The 24902-nt window shown below is 35.9% G+C and overlaps 1 protein-coding gene across 30 annotated transcripts in view; it reads left to right on the plus strand.

The window, feature by feature from the left end:
• The window catches only part of KCNMA1 (potassium calcium-activated channel subfamily M alpha 1), a 519886-nt gene that overhangs the window by 348697 nt on the left and 146287 nt on the right, over positions 1-24902 (plus strand). For all 30 annotated transcript variants that reach the window (XM_076338440.1, XM_076338419.1, XM_076338420.1 and 27 more), the window contains 6 exons: positions 446-537; positions 14747-14857; positions 16780-16885; positions 18306-18388; positions 20713-20782; positions 22608-22763. In XM_076338440.1, the coding sequence (XP_076194555.1) occupies positions 446-537; positions 14747-14857; positions 16780-16885; positions 18306-18388; positions 20713-20782; positions 22608-22763 (618 nt within the window). The remainder of the gene's footprint in view (positions 1-445; positions 538-14746; positions 14858-16779; positions 16886-18305; positions 18389-20712; positions 20783-22607; positions 22764-24902) is intronic.

Consider the following 24902-nt stretch of genomic DNA (forward strand, 5'->3'; position numbering starts at 1 on the left):
ATCATGGGGGAAAAAGTCCATCTTTTGAAATAGAAATGTAACAGTAATGATAGTGCTTGGGGTTTTTTTTGCAGTGGAGCTTGGATAGTTTTTTTTCCCCTCCCCTCTTCAGAAAGAATTAGACATAACTGTATTTTATGATTAGATACCAGTTGGAATTAATTTTGTTCTTGTTTTGTTTTGTGTGCCTATTTTTCCTCTTTTGACCATTTTCTTAATTTATAAGGTGTGCACCTTCTCCAAGACTAACTTTTACATTGAGCTCTCTTGTTTTGTTTGATAAGAACTTCTACATTTTTTATATTTTCTTTTTAAACAACTTCATAGATCTAATTCTTTTGCATTTTCAGATCTTAAAGATATATATCTTCTGAAAATATTCATCATCCCCCTTTCTTTGGCCTCTCTTTTTAGTCTTTTCTTCTGTCTCCTATCTTCTTCTTAGGCCATGTTTGCCAGCTACGTCCCTGAAATCATAGAGTTAATAGGAAACCGCAAGAAATATGGTGGTTCCTATAGTGCGGTTAGTGGAAGAAAGTAAGTATCCCAAGAGGCTCTGCTGCCTCTGCTGCAGTAGAACACTCTCTGCATGCCATTTTCTTTTTTTTTTTTTTTGTGTTTTTGTTTCATGCATGTAGGCAATGTTTGCTCGCTACGTGCCAGAAATTGCTGCTCTCATCCTTAATCGGAAGAAATACGGCGGGACTTTTAACTCAACCCGAGGCAGAAAGTAAGTCAAAAAAGACCAGGTGTGGTTGTGTGACTCAAAAGAGCCCCTGAAGGTGGTAATAGCTGACGCACAGCTTATAAGGCTGCATTCCTTGACATCAGGTATTACCGCTGGAGAGTTGTCACACTATAATTAGAGACCTGGGCTATGCTATGGTACAAGTCACAACATTTTGTCCCTACTTCAAGAGAACCTGAATACCATTAAGACTACACTGACATACCTTGTAAAAAATGCTGCTATTGCTTATGCAGTTAGCTTCTGGAACAAGGTTGACTTGTCACTTCACGGTTTTGGGTATCAGATTATCATGTGGTCATCTCAACTAAGTGACAATGATAATTCACATGATTTTCAAACAACTCAGTTCTTTAGAAAACTGGGGTTTACTGGAGTGCAAAATATGAGACTTATGTTGATCGGGTTATTCCATTAGACTGACTATGTCAGAAGTCTGATAGTGCTGTTTCTCATTGTTCAAAGAGCAGATTCAGATCTCATGCAGCTCCTATTGACTTCATATGAATATTGCAAACAGTCGTGATTTTAGGATCTATGACCAGCGATTTTAAAGTGATTCTCTTCCACACACGGTATAAAACCTATCCTAAGAAGAGCAAGTAGTAGCCTTAGTATCAATATAGTATGGAAAAAATACTATTTTTACCAGGTAGCAAAAGCTAAATTGTATTGGATCACATTAGTTCATTACATTTCTATTGAAAGCCTGCTTGTTTTCTTGACCAAGTTAAAACCAGCTCTTTCTGGCATTCCCAGCATCTAGACCTGCTGGGACATAGCCTTTAATGAACTAGATGTACTTGGCAGTATAGTAGTTTCTCCTCTGTTATCACCTTTAGTGTTGCCATCTTTTGTTTCATTACATATCATTGTGATATTCACGGGTAGAGACATGCTTGCCCTAAAAGACTAGTCGTATAGAATCCTTTCCATATAACATAATGCAGGTACTGCAAGCAACACATCTAATTAATTGTCCCTCTCCTTACTTCAAGAAGATACGTTTTTGACTTTATTCCTTTCAAACCATCACCTGTGCACCATTTTATAAATGTGGATTATGGTTTTATCAAGTTGTTTCTCCTCTCTGTGGAGCAGAAAGACTGTAAATGTCCCACAGAGCTAATTCTAGAGTACTGTTTTACATCACTGGGTAGATAAATCAAAGTTTTTTCTTTAGTTATACTATTACTATTGTACGTTCAATAATACTCAAGCAATTACATGACACAATTGAAAACGTTAATACTTTCATTTTTTGAGATACCCTCAAATGTCTAAAGTTTTTTTTTACTGTAAACACTAATGTTGGGAACTTGCATCATAATTCACTTATGCAGATTAACAAAATGCCTTAATTTATTTCTGAGATAGAGTAGTATCATTAATTTCCCAAAATGTTTATTTGTGACAGAGGCCTACTCAGTATCATATTTGTACTTGGTTTCTCAAAGAGAGAAGTTTTTCAAACACAGACCTTACACCTCTGTTTTTGACGCTCTGAAGGAGTTATAGCAGGGGGGAATATGGTTAAAAAATATTTTACATACAGAGTTTTAGTCTTCCCCTTTCTACGTTGTCACTAGTACCCAGCATTGCTCAGATGTCTCTAAACTTGGACCTGATCTTCAGTCAGAACCCCACATCCTGAAAACCTCAACTCCAGATTACAGGCTTCTGCTAGCTTTGGGGCGTGCTTAATTTTATTTTTTCACCTTTTCTTTTTGTCTTTATTTATATGCACTATCTGTTTGGTTTTAGCTCACGCTGTTGCCAGTGCTTTCTCTGCTGATCTCTACCGCCCATATAACTTGTCGTTTGAAACTCAGCTCTGTCATCAGCATACAAACTTCAATTTACGTTTTGCATTGTTTTCTGGTTCAGTTATTAATTACTAAGTAGTTTAAAGATGTCCTTTGCTCATGTGGGTCTTTCATCAGAGAATCTAAGCTTGGGAACTGCACAGTAAAAAGCCATTAGCACCCCTTGTTTGATGTTGCTTTTGCAGTCAGTAGAACAAGATTGATGAAATGTTATGTTTGGCCAAAATTTAAGTTTTCATTTGGAATTCAGTGTTGAGAGAATGGATTGTCAGAACCAATAAGTTTTCTTTTGCTTGGGATATGGGCATGTGGTAGTAATTAGCAATATAAGGTCTTTAGTTGAGCAACCAAGCATAGATTCTGGCAGCAAACATAATGAGAAACTACAGTTGTTCTATTCCTAATGTCAGAAAGTTTCTAGATAAAATTAAATGCATGTACAAAATGAAAGCAGCTAAATTTTGTTGAAAGATGTAGTTTCAGCTCTTAAAATAGCAAATGTGTATACTTTTTAACATTCTCCAAAATAGAGAAATACATGGAATCTGTTTCATAGCATTTATATGTATGTTTATACATGTTGCCTCATGAACTATGTCTGTGGAATAACATGCTTCTATATGATTATTAAACATTTGGGTGGGAAGTTAAAAGTAACATATCATTATGTATGTTTTGGGGATTGCACTACATCGCTTTACTACTAAGGAGAGCCTTGCTTATAGAATTGTAACTATCGAAGCAGCTAGAATGTATGCATAAAAATTATTTCTACAAACTCCACTTACTAAAGAAGAGAAACAACCAACACACCAGCAAGTTTGATCTCACATTTCATTTTGCTTTTCAGCCAATAAAGTCCCCAAAGGACTCATGAACTATATAGGAATCATTTTGCACAATAAAGCAGCTTACTTCTCTCTTAGATGAGACACTTACTACAGAGTTTGGAAACAGAAGTAGTTTGTAGGCAGTATGCAATTATCGCTGGTTAAATTTAACTAGTTTTGTTACAAAAGTCCATGGGGAATTTTAAATTTTAAATTTAATTTATAATCTCTGCTTTGTAATATATTCCTGTAATGAGACTTCTAAAGTCTCATAGAACACAAAGCAGGAATTTTATTACAATCTTCGATTCAAGTTTCACCTGTTAAATAAACAACAGTACTCACTGTTGCATATATACAAAAATGCATACCAATGTATCTTACAAAATCTGACCGAGACCAAACATACGCATTTAATGACAAGTAGGGTAATGATTTTGGCACAATTATGACCTAGTGCAAAAAAAATTAAGAAGTTACCAGAAAAGGTAACAATCCTTGTCTTGAATTTCAGTTTTGTAAGCAATGAGATCTGCTCTATAGTTTACTGCTAAACAGCTGTTTTATTTATAATATTTACATATTAGCCAATGTTCTGCTGATTTCTGTAGAAGTAGGTAACAAAATAACTTATTTTCTCTGTAGAGCAGTTGGCATATTTTTTTTAGTATTAATAGACTAGTAACTACCTGACAGAGGTTTTGTGAGATTTAACGGAGTCAAGTTTATGCTTTCTGAAGATGAGAAATGCTTTTAAAAAGCCAAGTAGACAAATTTATAATGAAGGTTAACTCTTATTAATTGCTTCATCACCAAGCCTTGTGTCAGTCACACTGAAAAATATCTGCAATATTGTATAGGACATATTTCACTAAAACATTGTGAAACTTACTAGTTCACTAAGAAATAACTAATGAAAGCATATACTTGAAAGAAGTTATATTCAGGTAATTTCATAAAGTAAATTAGTGACAAACTAATATCATGACGAACAGATAAAGTAGTTTATAATGACAAAATACTGGATACAAATACTGGAGATAAAAGCTAGATGTAACGTGTAGTTGGGTGAAGAGGGAAAAAAATGTGGCCTTTTATTACAGTATTATAAAAAGTCTATAGATGACACTTCAGATTAGAAAAGAATATATAATTTTATATATATAAGCAGGGGAAGTTTTATGCTTTTTTGTTTGTTTGACAATTTTTTCATCAGTTACAAACTGAAATGGTATATAGCTTGAGGATTAATGATACTGTCTTTTAGTCATTTTTCTTAATACTTTTGAGACCAGCAGCTGGTTCCCTACACCCTATCTACCTTTAGCTCTTTTCTTTTTAAGGCTTTCAATTTGATTTACTCTGTCTAGGCTCTTTCTGTAACCTATCTGTAGAACTCATGAGTTTGTATTCACAAGGCATCATTTTAAAGTGATATTTTTAAAGTGAAGTACCATAGAAGAATGAAAAGGTATCTGCCACTCTATCACCGTAGCTGATCGACTATTGTTTTTAGAACGTAGCAATAATCCTACAGGGTTAGTTCATGCACGCCTACCTCTGGAAGGCTGGAAGAGGCAGTGATCACTTTGGCTTTGGATGATTTTCTGAAGTGCTCCAACTAACCTCTTAACTATAAAGTTCAGGCCTCAAGTCTTATGAGACAGGGGTTTTCTTCAAGAAATTCTTGGTTTTGGATAAGTAGAATTCTGCTGTTACACTCTTTTTTGTGATATTTGGAACTTACACATTCAGTACTAGCCAAAATAGGACTTACAAGTTCATCTGTGTTACTTCTTTTAAGCCAAAAAAAAAAATCAACGTTTATTTATTTATAACGTTCATATTACTCAGGTCTGGTCTGAGATTTGGTTAAAGGTCCAGATTTGTTTTACCTCTACTAATTTGTAATTAACCTTTTATTCTGCATTTACTAATTTACTTGAGAATCAAGATTGTTCGTACTCAGTTGTTTCATTTCTGTATTCATGTGTCAGTATGATCAGACTGGATTTTAATTCTGTGAAATATTTTCCAGTTGAAGACATTAGCTTATTGTAAATCAGCCTGTACAAAGCTCTAGAAAGCATATGGAAAGAACATTTGTAAACTGATGGACTGAAAGAGAGACTGGATAACTTAATGATTTTTTTTCAGTCTTTCCTCTACATTGAATTATTGACTTTTAATTCCATGGACTAAATTCTTTTTGCCTTTTTCATGCGAAACTGCTGTCAAATACAATGGAAACTCTTTATGAGGGCAGCAAGCAGAACACAGCTTCACATGAATAGATATTGGCAGAGAGAGGAATTATAATTATTTATATACATGTATGTGTATATATAAACTGCTTATCTTGTCCCAATAGTAAATATTTATGCTAAACTTTGTTGAATTTTCAAAAGATTTTAAAAAATGGATCCAGAGGCATTACTGTAGTTACTATATAAGATTAAAAATTGTATTTTAATGAAATCACAGTTCTTTACTGTATAAGCTATTAAAACCTCTTGTTTCTCTTCTCTCATGATCTGCTCTGCTTCCCAGAGATTTCTTCAGATTTCTTAAATTTACAAGCCATAAATTAGCAAATCATCAACATATCAACGGGAAGAATCATCTGTTAGAGATTCCTTCCAGAAGGAAACATGGGATTCAATAACTAAACTTCACAAAGAAAAATAAAAACTGTAGACAGATAGATATGGTAAACAGAAAGACAAACAGATAATTTAAGTTGACAGGCCATCTTGGACTCATTAGACATTTGAATTTGATTAAATATTAGAAAAAAAAAATTTAAGGCTTATCCAAATACTTTGGCAAAGGTCCATTTGCTGCAGTAATGAGAGGCATAGCTCCAAAGAAAGTGACATTAGATTATTATATTAAATAATTTGATACAATATGTAAGATATTATTTTCCAGTGGGATGAGAATGTAATAAGAGAATGTGACACGGATTGCATTATGATCCCCAGGGGTGTCTCTATTTCCCATCTGCTAGCCATTCTTCTAACCCCACTGTTTCAAATGAAGTCTCACTTAGTGATAAAGAAAATCTGATGAGTGTTAAACAGACTGACAGATAGAACTAATAGGACAAACTTCTTTTTTTTTCAATTTTGCCTGCTTATTAAACTATATCCATTCTTATGGAAGCAAGAAAGGAAATGTGGGAAGTGACATATAACAATGTTATGACTTAAAGAAATGCGTATTCTAGGTCTCAAATCACATTCCATTCCTACAATAACAGCACTAATTTTATATTTCTAGTTCAAATTGTAAAAAATTCAACTTTTCCTTCTCTCTGCCTAAACTTAAAGAAAACTTTTGGGTTTGGCATCAAAATAGCAGTTGTTGCTGTCCAAATTTTGACCCAAGGAAGACTTAATCTGGTTTATAGATCTGCTGATCTACCATATTCTACAAAATACACAGGCCATAGCTTTAGGTGTGGACATTCCACAGAGTGCAATCTGAGATGGCAGAAGTGGTGAATTGATCAGCAAGTTTTAGTGAATTATGACCCTTTGTTTTCACTCAGGTTCTATTGCAGAAAATTAGTCATGACATTTGGGGCTGATTTCTATGGGAAGAAATGCATTGCCTGTGGTCGTGAATGAAATGCTCAAAAATCTTAAAGCCTTTGCTAACTCCTGCATTGCTTACAAAGGACTTAATTATTTTTTGACTCATTGAGCATTTAAAAAATGCATAAGGCAATTTGAAAATTAGTAATGGTGGGAACATAGAAAGCAGTTTATTTAAGGGAAAATAAATTCAATTGATTTCAAAAGTAATAACAGAGTTTCATGTGTGTGTGATATTTGCACCACAAAATAGTACAAGAAGGAAGCCCCGGGTTTGGAGGGATTAGAACAGTAGATTAAGGTCTGTTTGCAACTGAGATGTTAATACTGGAGATGTGGCTTACTCCTGTGTTTTACTGTAAGTTTTCTAATATGGACTCCTTGTGCATACCATAGCATTTAACAGTTTTTACTTCTGTCCATACTAAATTATTCACTTATTTCATATGGTGATATAGCTGTGTTGTGTCTAAATGTTGTGGTATTTTCTATGCAAGCAGAAATACTCTAGATAATATTACCATCAAGACTGAATGAAAGGATGAATATTCATCCTTAAATCTACAGTGGAAGCCTCTTAACTAATCCAGACTCTGGAAGAAACAAATCACTGTGCTTGCTTCTTATTATTGCAGTTCCAGAGGTATGCATCAAGCAAAGAATATTAACTTTTATTTCTTACCTTGCTTTATAGACAAGCATTGCGCAATTCCTTAGATCATAAAAATGTAAGATAAACTCATTTAGCTGTAACTGAGCAAGGAAGTTGAAATAAACAAAGCAGCTCACAGTGAATCACTTATGATAGCATGCTATTGCAAACAGACTTAGATGCAAGCTCTGATATGCAGTTTAAACAAAGGAGTATGCTATTTATCCAGGATTAAAGTGTCTGAAATGCACTCTGTCAGCCTGTTCTCTGGTAGAAATCTCACTTAGGTGGGCATAAAATATTTGAGGACCTGTGTAAGTGAATTCTATGCACTTCAGAAACAATTTCTAATATTTAAAGGTTGCCAGTGACACACCACCGATATTCACTGAGCAAGACTGAAACCTGGATTTGTGTAAGTGCACTTGATATAGTTTCATAGCTGCAATAATTCACAACTAATTAGGGTCTTGTGTGTGACTGTGTGTTTGTCACACTTTACCAATTTGATGTTTAAGAGGATTTGAAATGATTCCTTCTTGGCTCTTAATTTTACATACTTATATTGGTCACAGAGTAAATTAATATCTGCATCAGAGGTAACTTTCAAATGCCTGACATTAATGATTTCCCATTTATGTTAATCTGATGTATGATCCAGTGCCGTTTCACTGATCTGTACTGTATACCATATACTGAATGTAGCTCTGAGTGTTTTCTGGTATTAACTAATTCCTTTTTCTTTACTCACAATACAAGAGAGATTCCAAAGACCGTGGAACCTGTTGGAAAGAACAGATAGTTTCTGTCAGAATTAATCACAGCAGCTTCAGTACAGGCTGCACAAGTTCACTCTGGTTCCTAAATAGTTGGCAGCTGAAGCTATCAGGTCCAGTTTACAGAAATTAAAGGTACCTCAGACATGTTCTTACATACCGCAGTCACATCTCCAGTCCCAGTGTAGTCATGTTCCTTTATACATTTAATTTTGATACATATTTGAAAGTCAGTGGTTTTGGCTTCTCAGTAACTTCAACGCTTTTGAAATTTTTAATCCTTCAGGAGTAAAGATCATAATGAGAATCCACTTTCTAACAAACAGTTGAAGGAGAACAAATGTTAAAATAAAGTTGCTGGGATGTTACACGCTTGACAGACAATTTGCTATATCCTTGAATGTTTCTGACTTGTCTCTTTTGTAATAGAAAATTTCTAGAGCCTCATTTGAGAATCAGAGTGAGAAAATAGTTTGCAGTTGAATTTTTAAAAAAATATCAGGTCTTGATTTCAGAGTATTTTATGCTCTGTCTTCACATATGTGAATGACTAATGCGAAAAGGCAAGTTTGGGAGTAACACTTTTTAGTTTCATACCTGCTACAGTTATTTTTTAAAAACCAACCTGGTGTGTCTTTTTTTGGTCCAGAAGTGTCCGTTCTAGATGAGTCATTCTCAGTCTTTCCTTTTGTCATATATGCAATACATAAGCAAGTTTTTTTAATGGTTAAAATATAACATATTTTTCTGGCTCACTATACACATTGGCTAAATAAGTGGTTCTTAGAGGACCATCCTTGGGTTCAAGTCTTCTGTGAAAAAAGAGAAAAGCATGAAATCATGACTGTACGGCACCTATTACCCTATCTGTATTAATCAGAGAGGGGAGTTCATATTAAAATAAGGCATGTGTTTAACCGAATAAGAGACAGACGCATAAGCACTTGAACTGAATTAATAGAATCTTGAGTAATGTTAGGTAAATCATAAAAAACACAAGCAGCTCGAAATGTATTGTAAACTGATATATTTAAAGAATGCATACCACTAATAGATAAACAAGAAGACCATACGTACAGTCTCTGTTGACATTTATTGACTTTTCTTAATGAGAACAAATGTCTGAGACCCGTCCTTTGTTGAGGAAAACCAGTTAGACTTTATAAGAACCTGTTTACTTCAACCATAGCAGCCTGCTACTGGTATACAAAGAAAGAATTTAGGTGGTCGATAGATGAAGGCATGATCAGAACGCTAAGCAGAAAGACTGTAAAGAGATTTGAGCATATGTGTTTGATATAAATATTAGAATTTTATAGAGACATCTAGACCAATATGCACCACACTTCATTTAGTTACTTGACAAGAGAACACCATGTCTTCAACTGAATGCTGAATAGAATTTTGTATTTATTATCTTTGATTTATTATGACAGACTAGTTAGAGTGAGTTTTTTCAAGTTCTTTATACTTGTTCCAATAAAATGGATATAATTTCTTTCAAAATAAACAGGCAAAAGATTTGCCTTTCGTATTGTGTCCTCTGAAGGGAGAACCATGCAGAGATCCTTTTTGAAGAATCCTATTCACAGTGGATCTGTTTTCATTTACAGTGCTATTTACATGGATTAAGAGTATGTTTTCAATTATCTCATGTCAGAATTCTAGATGTTTTAGCTTTTGCTTATTTCATTTTTTTCTTCCTGAAACTGTTTGTATCTGTGGTAGCTTTGGACCTTTTATCACCATCTTTGTTTACTTTATAAGAAGCTAGTGTATTTTTAGCAAATGCATCATTATGTCAATACTTGAGTGGAAAAAAATTAGATACTGTAGAGAATTTCAACTGTGTAGAATCACAGTTGAAATCAGCTGTGAAGAACTGTACTAATTTTTCATATTTGGTCACTGTAATTAATTTTGAGAATGATAAGTACGTATGGGAGAGAAGGGATTAGTCTGGCGTTATTGGTTGATGGAATATGGCTCCTGATAAGCTTTTGATTCGCTGTAAAAGAGTCTTTTTGCAGCATCACAATCGTGTAATATGGATTCCCATTGGTATATTAAACCAGTTTCACCTCTGATACATGATACCAATGAGAACTATTACTTAACAGAAAACTTAGTCCTCCTGAATATTTATCAGCAACAAAAATGTCTAAATTCCTGAATCGTGGTTTTCAGTATTGTAAGGGAATTTCTGAAATTTGTTTTTAAAGAATTAAAAAAAAAAATGGAAATCATAATAATTTAGCTGAATACTGTATTACTTTTGAGGTTTTTCATAAACAAAAGCATAATGCAGAGGTTAGACATTTCTGTTGACCAAAAATTATTAATACAATATTTTCCTACCAACCAACTCTAGCTGAAAGCAAAAGATATCCAGTACGTTGGCTTTACTTAAACTCTCTGTGCGTGGAAAAAAAATGGGTGGTACATGGGAAGGGAATGGTTATTGGAAGAAACAGAGGAAGTTATAAATCTTCAAATCATATGCAGGACAGATTGGAACAATATAAGCTCTCCAAGTTTTCTTAAATAATGTACCTAATAACTCTCTCTGGGCAAGTAGGAAATCTGTTTTCAATTTCTTCTAAGCAAAAATATAATTTATGTTAAAAGGAGTTTTTTTTGGTGGGAGTTTTCAACCAAAAATTAATGCAAGTATCTCATCAGAAAATACTGTTGGAAAACCAGGAGTTTTTGTTGCAATCACTGCTCAGGACACTGTCCTGCACTATATAAGAACAGCAAAGAAGAGAAGAATAGGTCATGTCCAGCCCCAAATCAGAGTGCTAAAATGAAACTATGGTGCAGATGCCTTCTGACACTTCCAAAAGAATCAGTCCTGATGCTGAAATGAAAGAGTATTTGACAGCCAAATGTTTTATTTTCACTGGAGCAGATTGCTATGGAACCCTACTGAATGAGAATCATAACAGGATTGAATTACTGTACCAAATGCATCTGCTTTTAGCGGGAGGTTTTTGGAGTAGATAACCTCTGGAGGTCTTTTCCAACCTGAATTATCTTGTAATCTTATGATCCTATGAAAATTTCTTCTGCGATAGAGTACTTTGGGTTGCACGCTCTATCTGGCTTGTAGTTCTTCTCTTCAGTTTACCCATATTTTTAAAATGTGGACTCTAATTAATGACAGAGAAGAACCCATATGAAGTGAAATCTCCCAGGAAGGAAGTAAATTTTCTGCACAGGAATGCAGTGTAGCACAAGAGCATTCAGGAATAGACCCTACTAAAGCTAACAGCACAGGATCTGTACAAAGCAGTTGCCTACAAGAAGAAGTTATTTCTATTATTAAAAATAATGCATCAACTATGCAAATGGAAAGTTCAATTTCTTAATTAGTAATAGATGGAAACATTTGAAGAAAATAATACCCATAGTTAAAATTAGTCATCTTAGAAAATGTGTACAGACAGTACAAGAAAAACAAATGAATATTTTTAGCTGCTATTTATCATTTTCTTGGGCCTTTGTGGTTTTTGATGCTAGATGGGTTTACACTCGGGAAAAGTGCTGAATACCACTAGACAGCTAGAACTTCCCAATATGTTAGGGTAATGTAGTGTATCAAACACAGTCTGTTCAGAATTTAGATCCAGTAAACAACTTGGGTTTTAAACATCTCGTCCGAATCTGAACTTTCTTGAGGTTTTCCATTTACATGGGTATATTGGATGGAGGTTCATCCATTTGGTGGGGAGTGAATCTTAGTGCTTCAAATCCTATTTTACCCTTCTGTGTTGAAGGTTATTATCCTGACCTAACTGGGAGTGCGATAACACATGCACACACAGTGCTGGCAGCTCAGGCAACTGACCACTAGGGAAACTGAGGAAGAGTGCTTCTGAAGGGGGTGATATAGGCATGGTTTTATCCAGTACAGAGGCTGCTGCAAACTTTGCCAAGCTGCAAAGATCCCAGAGGAAACCTCTTGAGGACACCTTGCACCAAAAAAGGATGAGCTAATATATTATATGTCTTGTTTTCTGATACTGTGCTTAGCACCTCATAAAACAGGAAAGCTTTAACTTGGGGATTTTTGTGTTTTTAAGTGTTTACAGTCTGAGAACTCAGTGTTCTGTACAACTACTGCACCAAAAACTTAGGTTAAAGTTGAGCAAAATCTTACTGAAGGCAAAGCAGACACTCTGGATAGCTAGTTTAGCAATAAATTTCACAGTACTGGGTCCTATGTTAAACACAAAACAGTGTGATCAGAGTCTCACATAATCATATATTCCTTGCCTGTTAAAAAGAATGAAACCATTGAAGTTTTTGAATGCTGTATTTCTAAAATTACATCTGAGTCCTGATGATGTCACTAAGAACTCATGCAAAAGGAGTGTTTGAGTTTATCATATTGCTAAATAAAGCTTTAAAACTCTGTGCTACGCTATTTATAAAAGTGGTAATAGCAGAACAATATCATAAGGTGTGCTGAACTGGTATAATAGTTTATTGTGTTTTGCTTTTCTGGTGACCATCTGAACCACTGCAAAAGTAACAGTACACGATAGTGATATTATTCACTGCGTGATGCATATTACTCATTTGTTCTTTGTTCTGCATAATTATCCCTTTTCCAATGAGTTCTATGCAATTTTCACACACATTTCATCAAGCATCGAATTATGAAGGAAGAACAGACTCCTATTATAGCCCATTACATAAATAATCATTGCTGCCACCTATTATTTGTTGTTTCCAGCCAGTGGGGTTTCTGCGTTACTGAGTTTTCCACAGAACAATTATGAAGTAGGTGAGACTTGGATGGTCTGCTTCTTACCCTTGGAATTACTTTGCTTCACATTTGGCAGTTCAAGTGCCAAATGAGCGTGAAATTGTGTGTTTGTAGCATTCGGGCATAGGCTATATGACTGTGAGGAAGTTGACTTTCTGTTAGCTCAGGAATTGTATCTATACCACCTCGTCCTGACTGTGAGCAACGTGGTAATTGGAAGCGTTAGCAATAGGCATATCAAAATCACCATCTGTCTTAAACCCATGACAGTCATGGAAGCTGGGGTTGAGTTTATTCCACAAAAGAAATTGTGAGACAATGTAGGATATTCTAATCACAGATTTTTGGACTTCGCTTTACAATAAGAAAGGAGCAAAGATCCCTTAAGTCAGGAAGAGTGCAATTTCCTAGGCCTTTCCTTCAGCCTCTCAGAATTTAAGATGTAGAATTCAAGAATGTGTATGTAGATATATATTGTGCTTCCATCTTACATGGTCAGATACATCTATTAATGGAAACGTGGAGCAGTAGAAACCTTCGTGACATCCCAGTAGTGCAAACTTTGATTTTCTAAGCAATCTATTGCAGTGGTGCGATAAATAATGATTGCTTATTGTAAAGTACTCTCCTTGTAGGAGTTTTGGTAGGAAAAAGATTTCTTTTTTACTGCTTGTGGCCTGTAATTGGCAAGCTTTGCACTGCCTGCATTGGCGTAAGTGTCTGCTTTCAACCATGGAAAAATATCGAATCATTTTAGGGAGACTGGCTGTCTCATTATGTCGTAAACCAAAAGTTTCAACAGTAAATCGCAGTAGAGGAGATGAAGATGTGGAGAAAGATGTGTAAAATAAAGAAATATGACTCTGAAAGGTCCTGGTTAATACAGTGTATAAGCATGTATATAAACAATGCCACTTATTGTTAAACGTGTAATACAACTTGACCAAATTCGCTGAGGGGAGACCTCATCGCTCTCTACAACTACCTGAAAGGAGGTTGTAGCGAGGTGGGGGTCGGTCTCTTCTCCCAAGTAACAAGCGATAGGACAAGAGGAAATGGCCTCAAGTTGCGCCAGGGGAGGTTTAGATTGGATGTAAGGAAAAATTTCTTTACTGAAAGAGTGGTGAAACATTGGAAGAGGCTGCCCAGGGAAGTGGTGGAGTCCCCATCCCTGGACGTATTTAAAAGACGAGTATATGAGGCGCTTAGGGACATGGTTTAGTGGGTGGTGGTGTTGGGTCGACGGTTGGACTCGATGATCTTAGAGGTCTTTTCCAACCTCCATGATTCTATGATTCTATTCTATGATTCAAATGGTTTGTTAATAGTCGTCATTGCAAGTGAGAGCGTATATGTATTTGCAATTGCAAAGCACCTTTTGGAACTGATGTTTTCCTTCTCTGACTTCATGGAATAGGATCTAGAGAAACGTCAAGACGAGACTCATACTCTCTTTTGGCCAATAAATTGCAATATCCTTCTTTGCTTTCTTGCTTGCTTGTTTTATCTTTGCAAGATTAACTCTGATTTTTCTGTAACAGGCACATAGTTGTCTGTGGTCACATAACACTTGAAAGTGTGTCCAACTTCCTGAAGGACTTCCTGCACAAGGATAGGGATGATGTCAACGTAGAAATCGTCTTTCTGCATAAGTGAGTAGCCTTTCAAGATTAGTCTTAACATCTGTTACTAAAACTCATTAAATTAAGCCGTATCTTTTTTGGGAAGAGAGGGGATCTTTCAAGCTCCAAATAACCATAAAATTAATGTTCGCAATTACTTTTGTTAACAATGTATTTTGAAAGGAGGGTTGTTTTCTGCAATTGTTTTATAACCCATTGCTAAGTGTAGGTGTTTCAAGCAGACAGACTTCAGACCCGAGCACGTCAATTGTGAGGTAGATAGCTAAACACAATGGAATTATGAAATAAAAAATGTTGAAATACTAATAAATAGATGTGAGAATTTTCTTTAGTGGCAAATATTTCTAGTGAAACTACCAAAACCGGTAAAATCAGTAAAATTAGTGAAAAATACTGTATGTCATAAGAACTTATGCTACCTGAGAACACATTTTCACCTCTGATTTCACTAGGAAAAAATGCTTATTTCATATTGCAAACTGTTTATAAAAAGAAAAATGTAGGTGCAGATGTAGTTTTAATATGAATGAGATACGTTACGTTACAGATCTAGTGAAGATAGAAAAGAAATTCTTGTCATGGCGATAATTAGTACTGCTCTTTTACCCACATATACGTACCTACACACACGTAGTCTCTTGCATTTTTCTGATGTGGGATTTGGAAAGGTGTCTTAGGGTGGTTGCTGTTTATTGCAGGCTCTGCATGACATGTAATAAAACATCAAATGGGCGTGCCTATGGGAGAAGCTGCTAGAAATAGCCGTGTGCTAGAGAGGGAGAGACAGTGTGAAAGGTCTTTTCTGCTCTGGAATGGCATCTGTTTAGAAGTGTTGCAAGTTATGAATGAGTAATGTTTTTGCATTTAGCAGCAAGTTCTGCACTTTTCGTGTTGTCAAAGTGATTAAAAAGTTAAAGAATCGTTTATGATGATTCAAAGGAAGCTGGAAAACTAAGAATCAGCAGCACTTGCACAATTTTTTTATCTAGTCCTTTCAAATTGAGTCCTACCAAACTGAAGACGATATCCTCAAGTAACTACATTGTTTGCTTGTTTCCCCTCTCTAAGTAATAACAAGAACTGACTGTCAGAGCAAAGCAGAGCGCCAGATTTCCACAGTGAAAATGCATGGTGATAGGAATCGGGAAACTGCATATGCACGTGAAGGGAGATTAGCACCTGGCTACTTGTTTGTGCCTGCTTTCTTCTGTACCTTCACAGACAAATGTTTGCATGTATCTGCTTTAATTTCTTATTAAATTTAGCATCCGGCCTGACAAAGATCTCATGCGCTTACTATGTAGCTATTAAATCCCTTCTGTTTGAATGAGTGGTATCAGAAAAGGTATTTACAAGGTTGGTGCCACATTGTGTAATCGGTTGTGATCCATTTAATTTTTTCTGTTTACGGCCAAATGAAATGAGACGGAAAGTCACAGCATAATTACGTTTGTTTTAATTGTAGCTCATACAGGCCGCAGGGTCCCTATAGGGTGCCTTTTCTGGCTTCTAGCGATTTTGCATTGAGCTCTCTTATCCGATGCAATCGGCTGTTTTGAGAATGGTGGGGACACGCAGAGGATGATTGTTTCAGTAGACGATTTCTGTGGAGGATGCCGTCTGAGCGTGTTGTCAAATGTTCGCACCAGTTCCTCTGGATTCACGTCTGTGAGAAACTGACAAAGGAAGAGCGTGCGGAGCAGCACGGTGAGGTGGGCCAGAAGCTCTGTAGACAGAAGTAAGGAAGTGAAAGCAGTGTAGCATTTGTCTTTTAAGTACTGCACGCTGTTTCCACACCACAGGAAAAGCATCAGCAGAAGTCTGAATACCGAAAATAAAGAAATGGGGTGGTTTAAAAATGAAGGAACTGGGGCAGTTATGGAAACTGACTTCTCATTTGCTGTTGTGTTTTCTTCCTCTTCCCAATGCAGTATCTCCCCTAACCTTGAGCTGGAAGCTCTTTTTAAACGACACTTCACTCAGGTGGAATTTTATCAGGGTTCAGTCCTTAATCCCCATGACCTGGCGAGAGTGAAGGTAACAGCTCTGTTGTTCTGTTCTCCTGCTAATTGACTTTTTTTTAAAGTACTCATTGCATTATTTGAAAAAAAAAACAACCAGTAAAGCTCTTCTTCATGTAACCCCAAAAGATTGGTTTTCCATCTCTATTAGCTTGCCTAATAAATTATAATATCTCTCCATATAAACCTTGTTTTCCCTATATCTTTAGATCTTCAAAGCTAAGGTAACGCTGTGACTTAAGATACATTGTCTGCCATTCCATTGAACTCTTTATGAATTTTTCATTGGGGTTTAGTTCAAGAGTCTATTTTACATTAATGTTTGATATAATAGAACATTGTCTTACAGTAATTGCTTAAAATGCTATTGTCTTACCTTCATCAGAATGATTAGAAAATAGTTTTTCACTTGTCAAACCCTTTTTCTATTGTCTAGAATCCTGGGGAAAAAAATACAATTTAAGATTTTTGGTAGCTAAAATGAGATGGCTTTATTGTCTAGAATTCTCTATGGTAAATTATTTTGTACTCTGAAAGCAAAGCATGAAGCATGAAGCTTAAATGAAAAAAAAAAAGATGGCAAGCTGTCAGATACAGCATTAACTCTTTTATGTTTCTTTTTTTTTTTTTTAAATGGAATGTAAACCGGCTACTTAAGCCAAGAATATTTTAGTGCAATGTTAATGCTTTCTGGAGTATTAATCATGTCTTTTGTCCATTTTGGCTGCCGAAATTGCTTAACCTTTTGTAGCCCAACACACACTGTTTCAGTTCATCTGAACAAAATGTTCTAATTATGACCATAAAATTGTGTGTTGGTATTTTGTGTTCTTTATTCCACCCTTCTTTGTGTTGGTATTTGGTTGTATACACTGAAAAATACTTTTGTCATCTGCTTTGGGTTAAATAGAGCTAAGGTTTGTGTGAACATAGAGGTCCTGTGAACAGATCAGTTCTCCTCCTCGTGCTTTCTAAAACTGGTGCTCAGATTCTAAATCACCGGTTCAGCCGCCTCTTCCTGTCTCTAATCGGAAGGTACTTAAATCCCCAAACAAAGCTGCAGGACTTGTGGGAGCACTGTACTGACATAACAGGAACTTCCTATGGATTTAGGGGTCTAAATTTCAGTATCTGGTTACAAAAAATATGTCCATTAACACCCTCATGCCTCAGCTGATACAGCATGAGTCAATAATTGAACTACTGACCTAGTCTGAGCATCATAAGCAAGTTTCAAGAAATTGCTATGTGTATGAGAGAGCTGTTATCATCACTCACATTAACTCACGTTAGCCTTGTAACATTTTTGATTAGCAGTATTAAGAACTGACATTCACACTCATGATGGCAGTGTTGGATTCCCTAATACTTCATGATGAAAGAAGAGCTGGAAAGAGAGGTTGCTATTTATGTTTGCTTTTTCTTTGGTGTCTCAGATAGAGTCAGCAGATGCGTGCCTAATCCTTGCCAATAAATACTGCGCTGACCCAGATGCTGAAGATGCCTCCAATATTATGAGGTAAACTCATTAGTTTTTAATAGGTTTTTGGTTCTTAACTCTGATTAGCTAACTTCTGGTGTCCAGATAGGCTGTAGCCACACACAGCTTTATTGCTGATCTGTTGCACTTGAAGAACATTGCAGGATTATTTTTTTTTTAGGGGACAAATTACAAGATTGTCTCAAAAGTTCAGAGATGACAATACCCTAAATTCCTGCCTAAACTGTTTTAATTTAGTTCCTTTAGAAAGAGTGTGTCAGAAGAGACACTTGGAGCACAAGCTTTGGTACTCAAGTTATTTTGCAGGACCTAGGGTTTAAGTATTCAGAGCTGAATGCAGTCCCAATAGAAATGAGAGGAAAGGGAATGCAGTTCTGTTGTTGCAACAAAGTGTTACGTGAGTGCCTGTACTGCGTGGGCTGGTGTTAATGATGGGACAGAAGGACCCTTCATCACTTCATGCCTCATTGCTCCTTGGTGTATCTGCTTCTACAAGTAATTACGCTGCTTGGGGGAAAGCAAGGTAAACACTTCATGATGGTAACGATACAGTGGTCTCCTAGCTCCATCCTCCTTTTTTACACTGAAGACCAAACATTGTTTATTTTGATTGACAAGGCACTTACCACGCTAGGGATCACCAGATCTTGTCCTGCTTTCCTCCTTATGTTCTCTGCAGAAAGAAGACGAAAGAGTCAGTCAGTAGATGGTAGCTAGGGTTACAACAAAGGTCAGCCATTCCATTTTCTGAGTTTTGTTCATACAACCCTACTGTTAATGAGACCAGTCTCTCCTTTTTAAAATTAAAATTTCAATGATGTGTTAAAAATTCTCTAACATAGAATTGGCCAGTGTTATGAACCAACTTTACTGGCCTGTCAGATGTTTGCATGCTGTGAATTGAAGGAAGGGGAGAAATAAAAAAAAAATGAATAAAATTACTGCTCTGGAAGAAGTTCGCTGGGTGCAAGAGATCTGGCGGTCTGTGGAAGGTGCAGGGCTTAAATATGCCTAATTTCATTTTCCAAACATGCTTTTGAGTTTCAATGCAAGAAACTTTGTTTTGACATTAATTGCGTAAACACATCAAAAATATTCCAGTTGCAGATTAGTGCATTCTTAATAGATTTAATACATTTAATGTAATAAAATGCAAAAGTGTTATTTTGAGAGTGGAATTCTCTTGAGTTTTATCACATTTAAATGAATATAATTCAACAAAATTGAATGTTTAATTAAATAATTCAGTAAGAAATGGAAAATTAGAAGGAAGACTTGTTTTTTCCTTCCAAAAGAGAACATAAATTAAAATCATGCATACAACTTTTTTTATCTGTTTCATGCTCTAGCTTTGATAGGCTTCAAAGCGCAAGCCAGACCAGCAGTTTGCGAAATACTTCCTACAAAACACCAATGTCAACAGTTATGGCATTCAGAATCTTATGAGACTGGTGATTCCATAATAATTCAGACTATTTTTTGTTTTGATTGTTTTATCTTCTTTTTCTACCTTTAGTTTGTATGTACAGAACTGATTTTTTTGGCCTGTTTCTCACTTTAATTTTCTTCAATGCCTTTTTAATTTCCAAATTGTATGTTCCTCTCTTCATAACATGTTATCAATCCACTCATTTCTCAAACATTTTTCTCTCCAGCCACTTTTAATCTGTACACAGTTGAGTATATCTTAGGCTCATTAAATAATTAAGAATGCAGTCAAGCTGCAGATTATAGAAGTAGCCCCATATTTTATAAATTCAGAGTTCAAATATCAGTTTCAATATTGAGCTTTGGAATAATCCATAAAAATTAAGATGAGTTTGCATGTGGATTTATGTCAAACAAAAACATTATTCAAGATGTTTAAATATGATGAATGTCTAGCAACTATAAATAAATATTATATGGTGGGGCAGAAAGAAAGGGATTCTTTTCAGACATGTATCATTGAAAACTTGATCAATTATGTTGATTCAAAGACATGAAGATAAACACTGAAGGTGACATAGTAATTGCAAGGGTATTATTTGCTTAACAGAATGAGCACGGTGTCTGAACAGAGCTGCTAAAACAAGTTTCTTTTTCTGCAAATTCCGTAAGAGTAAACCATTCAACCATCAAGCTTGATGTTCTCTAGTATTAGCTGACGGTTATTAACTGAATTTGACTAGATGTAAATAGTGCATAGGTCTGACTTCAATCGGTATGCTTTACAGCCAGATGAATAAGAGGGTACAGTTTTAATTGTGGGACTTGACAACGCAGTAGAGTAAAGGTATTGGGATACATTATCTAAGTATCCCACCAGCTGAAAGTTATTTTGCTTTTTCTTTTATTTTTAGAGTTATTTCAATAAAGAATTATCATCCGAAGATAAGAATTATCACTCAGATGTTGCAGTATCACAATAAGGTAACGTGGCAACCAACAGTGTCTCTCCCCAGAGTTTTTGCTACATTGCATTCACTCATACACAGTTTTTCTATCTCCACTAATAGTAAGTATTTTTCTTTCCAAACAAAAATGTCCTAATAAGCCTTGTCATGTAATCCAGTTACAAGGTAATTCAGTTTTATTTATATATGCAAGGGAGTTTATCAAAATCCTCTGACATTTATTAATTGCCTAGGGTCTAATTCTCAACGCTACAGTGTCCATAGTTGCTATTGATTCCAGATGAGCTTTTAACCACTCAGCTTCTGTAAGTTTTGCTCATCTTATTACACTAGAGCTACCCAAGATGAATTGGTGGCCTCTAGGCAAGTCATCTGAAGTCAGTTCTTTGTGGGTACTTAAAAAATAAAAAGCATAGAGTTATTGTCTTAGTGGAGATTTATTGTGATTTTGTGTTTCTTGCATGACAATGTAGACCTGAAATTGCCAAGTAGCAGGTACAAAATAAATGAAATTAAGTGTTTTTTCATATAAAACATAATTCAGTTGTGAAATTTGTTCCTAAAAATATTGTGGAGATCAAAATTATAAATCCACTTTGGAAAGGAATTTGGCAAATTTTTGATGGTAAATCTGTGGCCTTTAAACGCAATGGAGTCAATTCATTCAATCCTGAGATGAGGAAGTCCATAAACTGCTGATTAACAGGGCTAGGAAGAATATATCAGAGGACAGACTGCTCATATGTGACCTGCTGCTTTTGTTGTTTCTAAAAGCTTCAGTCACTGCCCAGTGTTGGAGAAAAAGCTTGGCTGGGTAGACCTTCATTCAATGAAGTACAATAATCCTGGTACTCAGAAGGTTTGACTGCTAACAACTCCTTATACCTGTAATCTTTGGCTAGAACGAGAGCAATTACTGTTGCTTGTGATGTCCTCTTCCTGTACGTGAATGGAAGGAGCCTGTCTTTTTATAGAATAAAAGCAAGGTGTTTCTCTGCTTTAAACAGGTTCAGAGGGGAAGATCTTTTAAATACTGCATTTTTCCTTTGTATCTCCAATGAATGTGTCTTCAAGTATAGCTTTTATCAAAGCACTGAACTGTAATATTATTTATGAAGGGAAACAAGCATAAAGGCCTCTGTGTTTCCTTATGTCTATGCATTTCTATAAGGCACATGGAAGAGAGAATCTGATAGAGTTATGCCAATAACGGAACAATATTAATACCTATCTAACTGACCAGTGTCAATACTGGAGGTCTGTCTTGATTAGCTAGTTTCTTTATTCTATCCTTATAATTAGCAGTCTTAGGAAAAAGTTTGGATTTTCACTAAGTCAAGTGCTATCCTTCAGGGTGGAAGGAATGAAATAGAAAAGACAGAAGATGTTGTATACCTTATTAAATGATAATGTCTTATAAAGGTTGCAGCTTCACACAAGTTGTAATCTAAGTTATATTAGATACCTGTATATTATGTACGTGCCTTATCAGTCAGAGAGTAGCTCAAAGTGCTGTAAAAGGAATACACAGAAGGGAAGGAAAACTTTACAACATTCTGTGGTTTGTTCAGGTGTGAGGATGGGCCTGGCAGAGTGTCACAGCCAGAATATGGCTTAAGAAATGTAAGATTTTGTCTATAATAGGTAATATAGTTGGAACATTTCTTAGCGTAGACTTGGCAACTCTAAAGTACTTGGAGTGATTCTGCCTGCTCGGAAAAAGTCAAGCCAGTAACAAAGAAAATCATTCACTGCTATCTCCTTCAATACTGTACTGTATTTGAGGAAGTATTTCTGGTTCTTCACCAGTGGTTTTTTTTGTTTCTTTCTTTCTTTTCCAGGCTCATCTGCTAAATATCCCAAGCTGGAACTGGAAAGAAGGGGATGATGCAATCTGTCTTGCTGAGCTCAAGCTGGGTTTCATAGCCCAGAGCTGCCTGGCACCAGGCCTTTCAACAATGTTAGCCAACCTCTTCTCTATGAGGTCATTCATAAAGGTAATGTCTTGTCTCATTAAAATGTATTAGTCCGCAATTCAGTTTGTCAGAGAGCTGAGTAGAAAACATGGCTCAAATATGAAACAGATAGGAAGACATTAATAGATTTTGTAAGACGAAAAAAACAGCGCACACTTACATACAAAAGTTCTCTGCTGCAAATTGGGCAATGGGCCAGGTTCTGTCAAGTTATGTTTTTATTTTTATTCAGCAAGTGTTTGGCCTTTAAATGATTGTTCAAAGCATCATCCATTTCTAGGGAGATATTTCTGGTGTTTTGTGTTTTGCTTTGTTTTAGACAAAACACATGTTTATCTATGAGAAAAGCCCCTGCTGCTAAAACAAAAATATGATTTATATATGTCCCATATAGCAAGAAAGTGCCCAGAAAAAAGGACTGATCATTTTGGTCTTCTACATCAAGTGGGTAGTGGACTTCTGGCTGTGAGAGTAAATAAGGAACATGTGTTGGAGCTGAAGCCTGAACTTCCTACAACATCATTTGTGTATTTGTTTCTCCTCAGTAGAAGAGCTCTTTTGGATTTACATGGCAAAATTTTAACTCAGTTATTCCTAGACTTCTATGGCCGCTGTACTAGTTCAAACAGTGGAGTACAAGGTAGGCCATGGTCCACTTCAAGTCCTTTGTGCAAGTAAGCAAAAAACCCCCCAAAACCTCCTCATGTCCTCAGGTGAGAAAGCCAGGACTGTTCTCATGGAGGTGCACATATCAGTGCAGGGCAGTAAGTCTTTATTTACTTCTTGTGAAGTCCTGAAATTCTTATTAAGGTATCCTCTGGAGACCCCCAAAAAATTGGAGACAGCAGACTCCTGTATGTCAAAAACATTCCAGACTATTACATATAATCAAAAAAATGCCAGTTTTCAATACAGAAACAAGCCTGGGCTCTGCACTTTACTGTCTGCAGTTACGATGTTTGCATCTTTACTCATGTTCTGAAAAAAAAAAAGCTGTTTTGCTTCAGTAAAGTCAAACTTGGGAACTGTCTATGACTCATCGGCGTATGGTCACTTTGATATTAATCCTTTCTATTTATATCCCAAAAGAAAACTGTATCTCTTATGAACTTCATTCTTCTTGCCGGTCGTTTTGGTCTGCCTCGCTCTTGTCTGGTGTGGTAACCCAAGACTCTCAGGAGTCTCAAACATTTGTAACAGTCACACTAATGTATCCAAATTACTGAGGCAACCTGTTCTATGAACTTGCTCTTGAAATCAGAAGTAGGCCTGAAACTTTTGCTCAGCTTCTGTCTTTCCAAAATCAGAAGGGATCAGTTTTCTCTCAAGGAGATCCAAATATATGGGTATCTTCAGAAGCCCCAGTCTTAATGCAAGTTATTTTAATACTGAATTTGAACTTGCAGTGAGAAAATTCAGAAAGTGGTAAAGTGTACACATATCTGACTGTGGGGGAACTGTATTAGAGAGACACACGTTTATGGCCTGGATTTGTAGTTAAAATGTTTAGACGAGTCAAAAACTGCAAATGTAAAGGTATCATCTTTCCAGAAAACGTATCTAACCACTTATGCCATTATCTTACCCACCTTCAATCCTATGTTTTCTTATAAGATATTCTTATAATAATGTCAGTACAAGTGACAGATTGGACTATCTCACTGATGAACAGTTTTAAGCTGAAGGCTCAGCTTTGCAAGGCACTACTCAGATTACATCCGAGTATTTCTATATACACAGAATGAGCATAAAAATAGCCATGATTTTGATTTGGAGGAAGCTATCAATGTCAGCTTTGCTCTTGTATCTGTGATTATATACAGTTAGAAACAGAATAGTATGCAGACATAACTTGTGTTACTTCAGATGTCATCTTCAGATGGCACCGAGAGAAAAAAATGCCATCAAATAGTGCATTGGGAGAATGCAAGACTCTGTTAGTACTGGTTAGAAAGATGTCTGCTACTTAACTAAGAATGAATTGTCCAGGCAAGTAAAATGCATATTGTCATTTCCAAAGATCTCTGAGTATATTAAAATCTAAAGCAAAATAAATGTACAAGAACTGAGACATATTTCTTCATGAGAATCCAACTCAATTGGTGACAGCAAAAGGTCTGTTTCTTTATTTAGCCGAAAGGATGTTCTTTCTCCAAGCTG

The sequence above is a fragment of the Aptenodytes patagonicus genome, chromosome 5 (genome assembly GCF_965638725.1).
Source record: "Aptenodytes patagonicus chromosome 5, bAptPat1.pri.cur, whole genome shotgun sequence".
In the NCBI taxonomy this organism is placed as follows: Eukaryota; Metazoa; Chordata; class Aves; order Sphenisciformes; family Spheniscidae; genus Aptenodytes; species Aptenodytes patagonicus.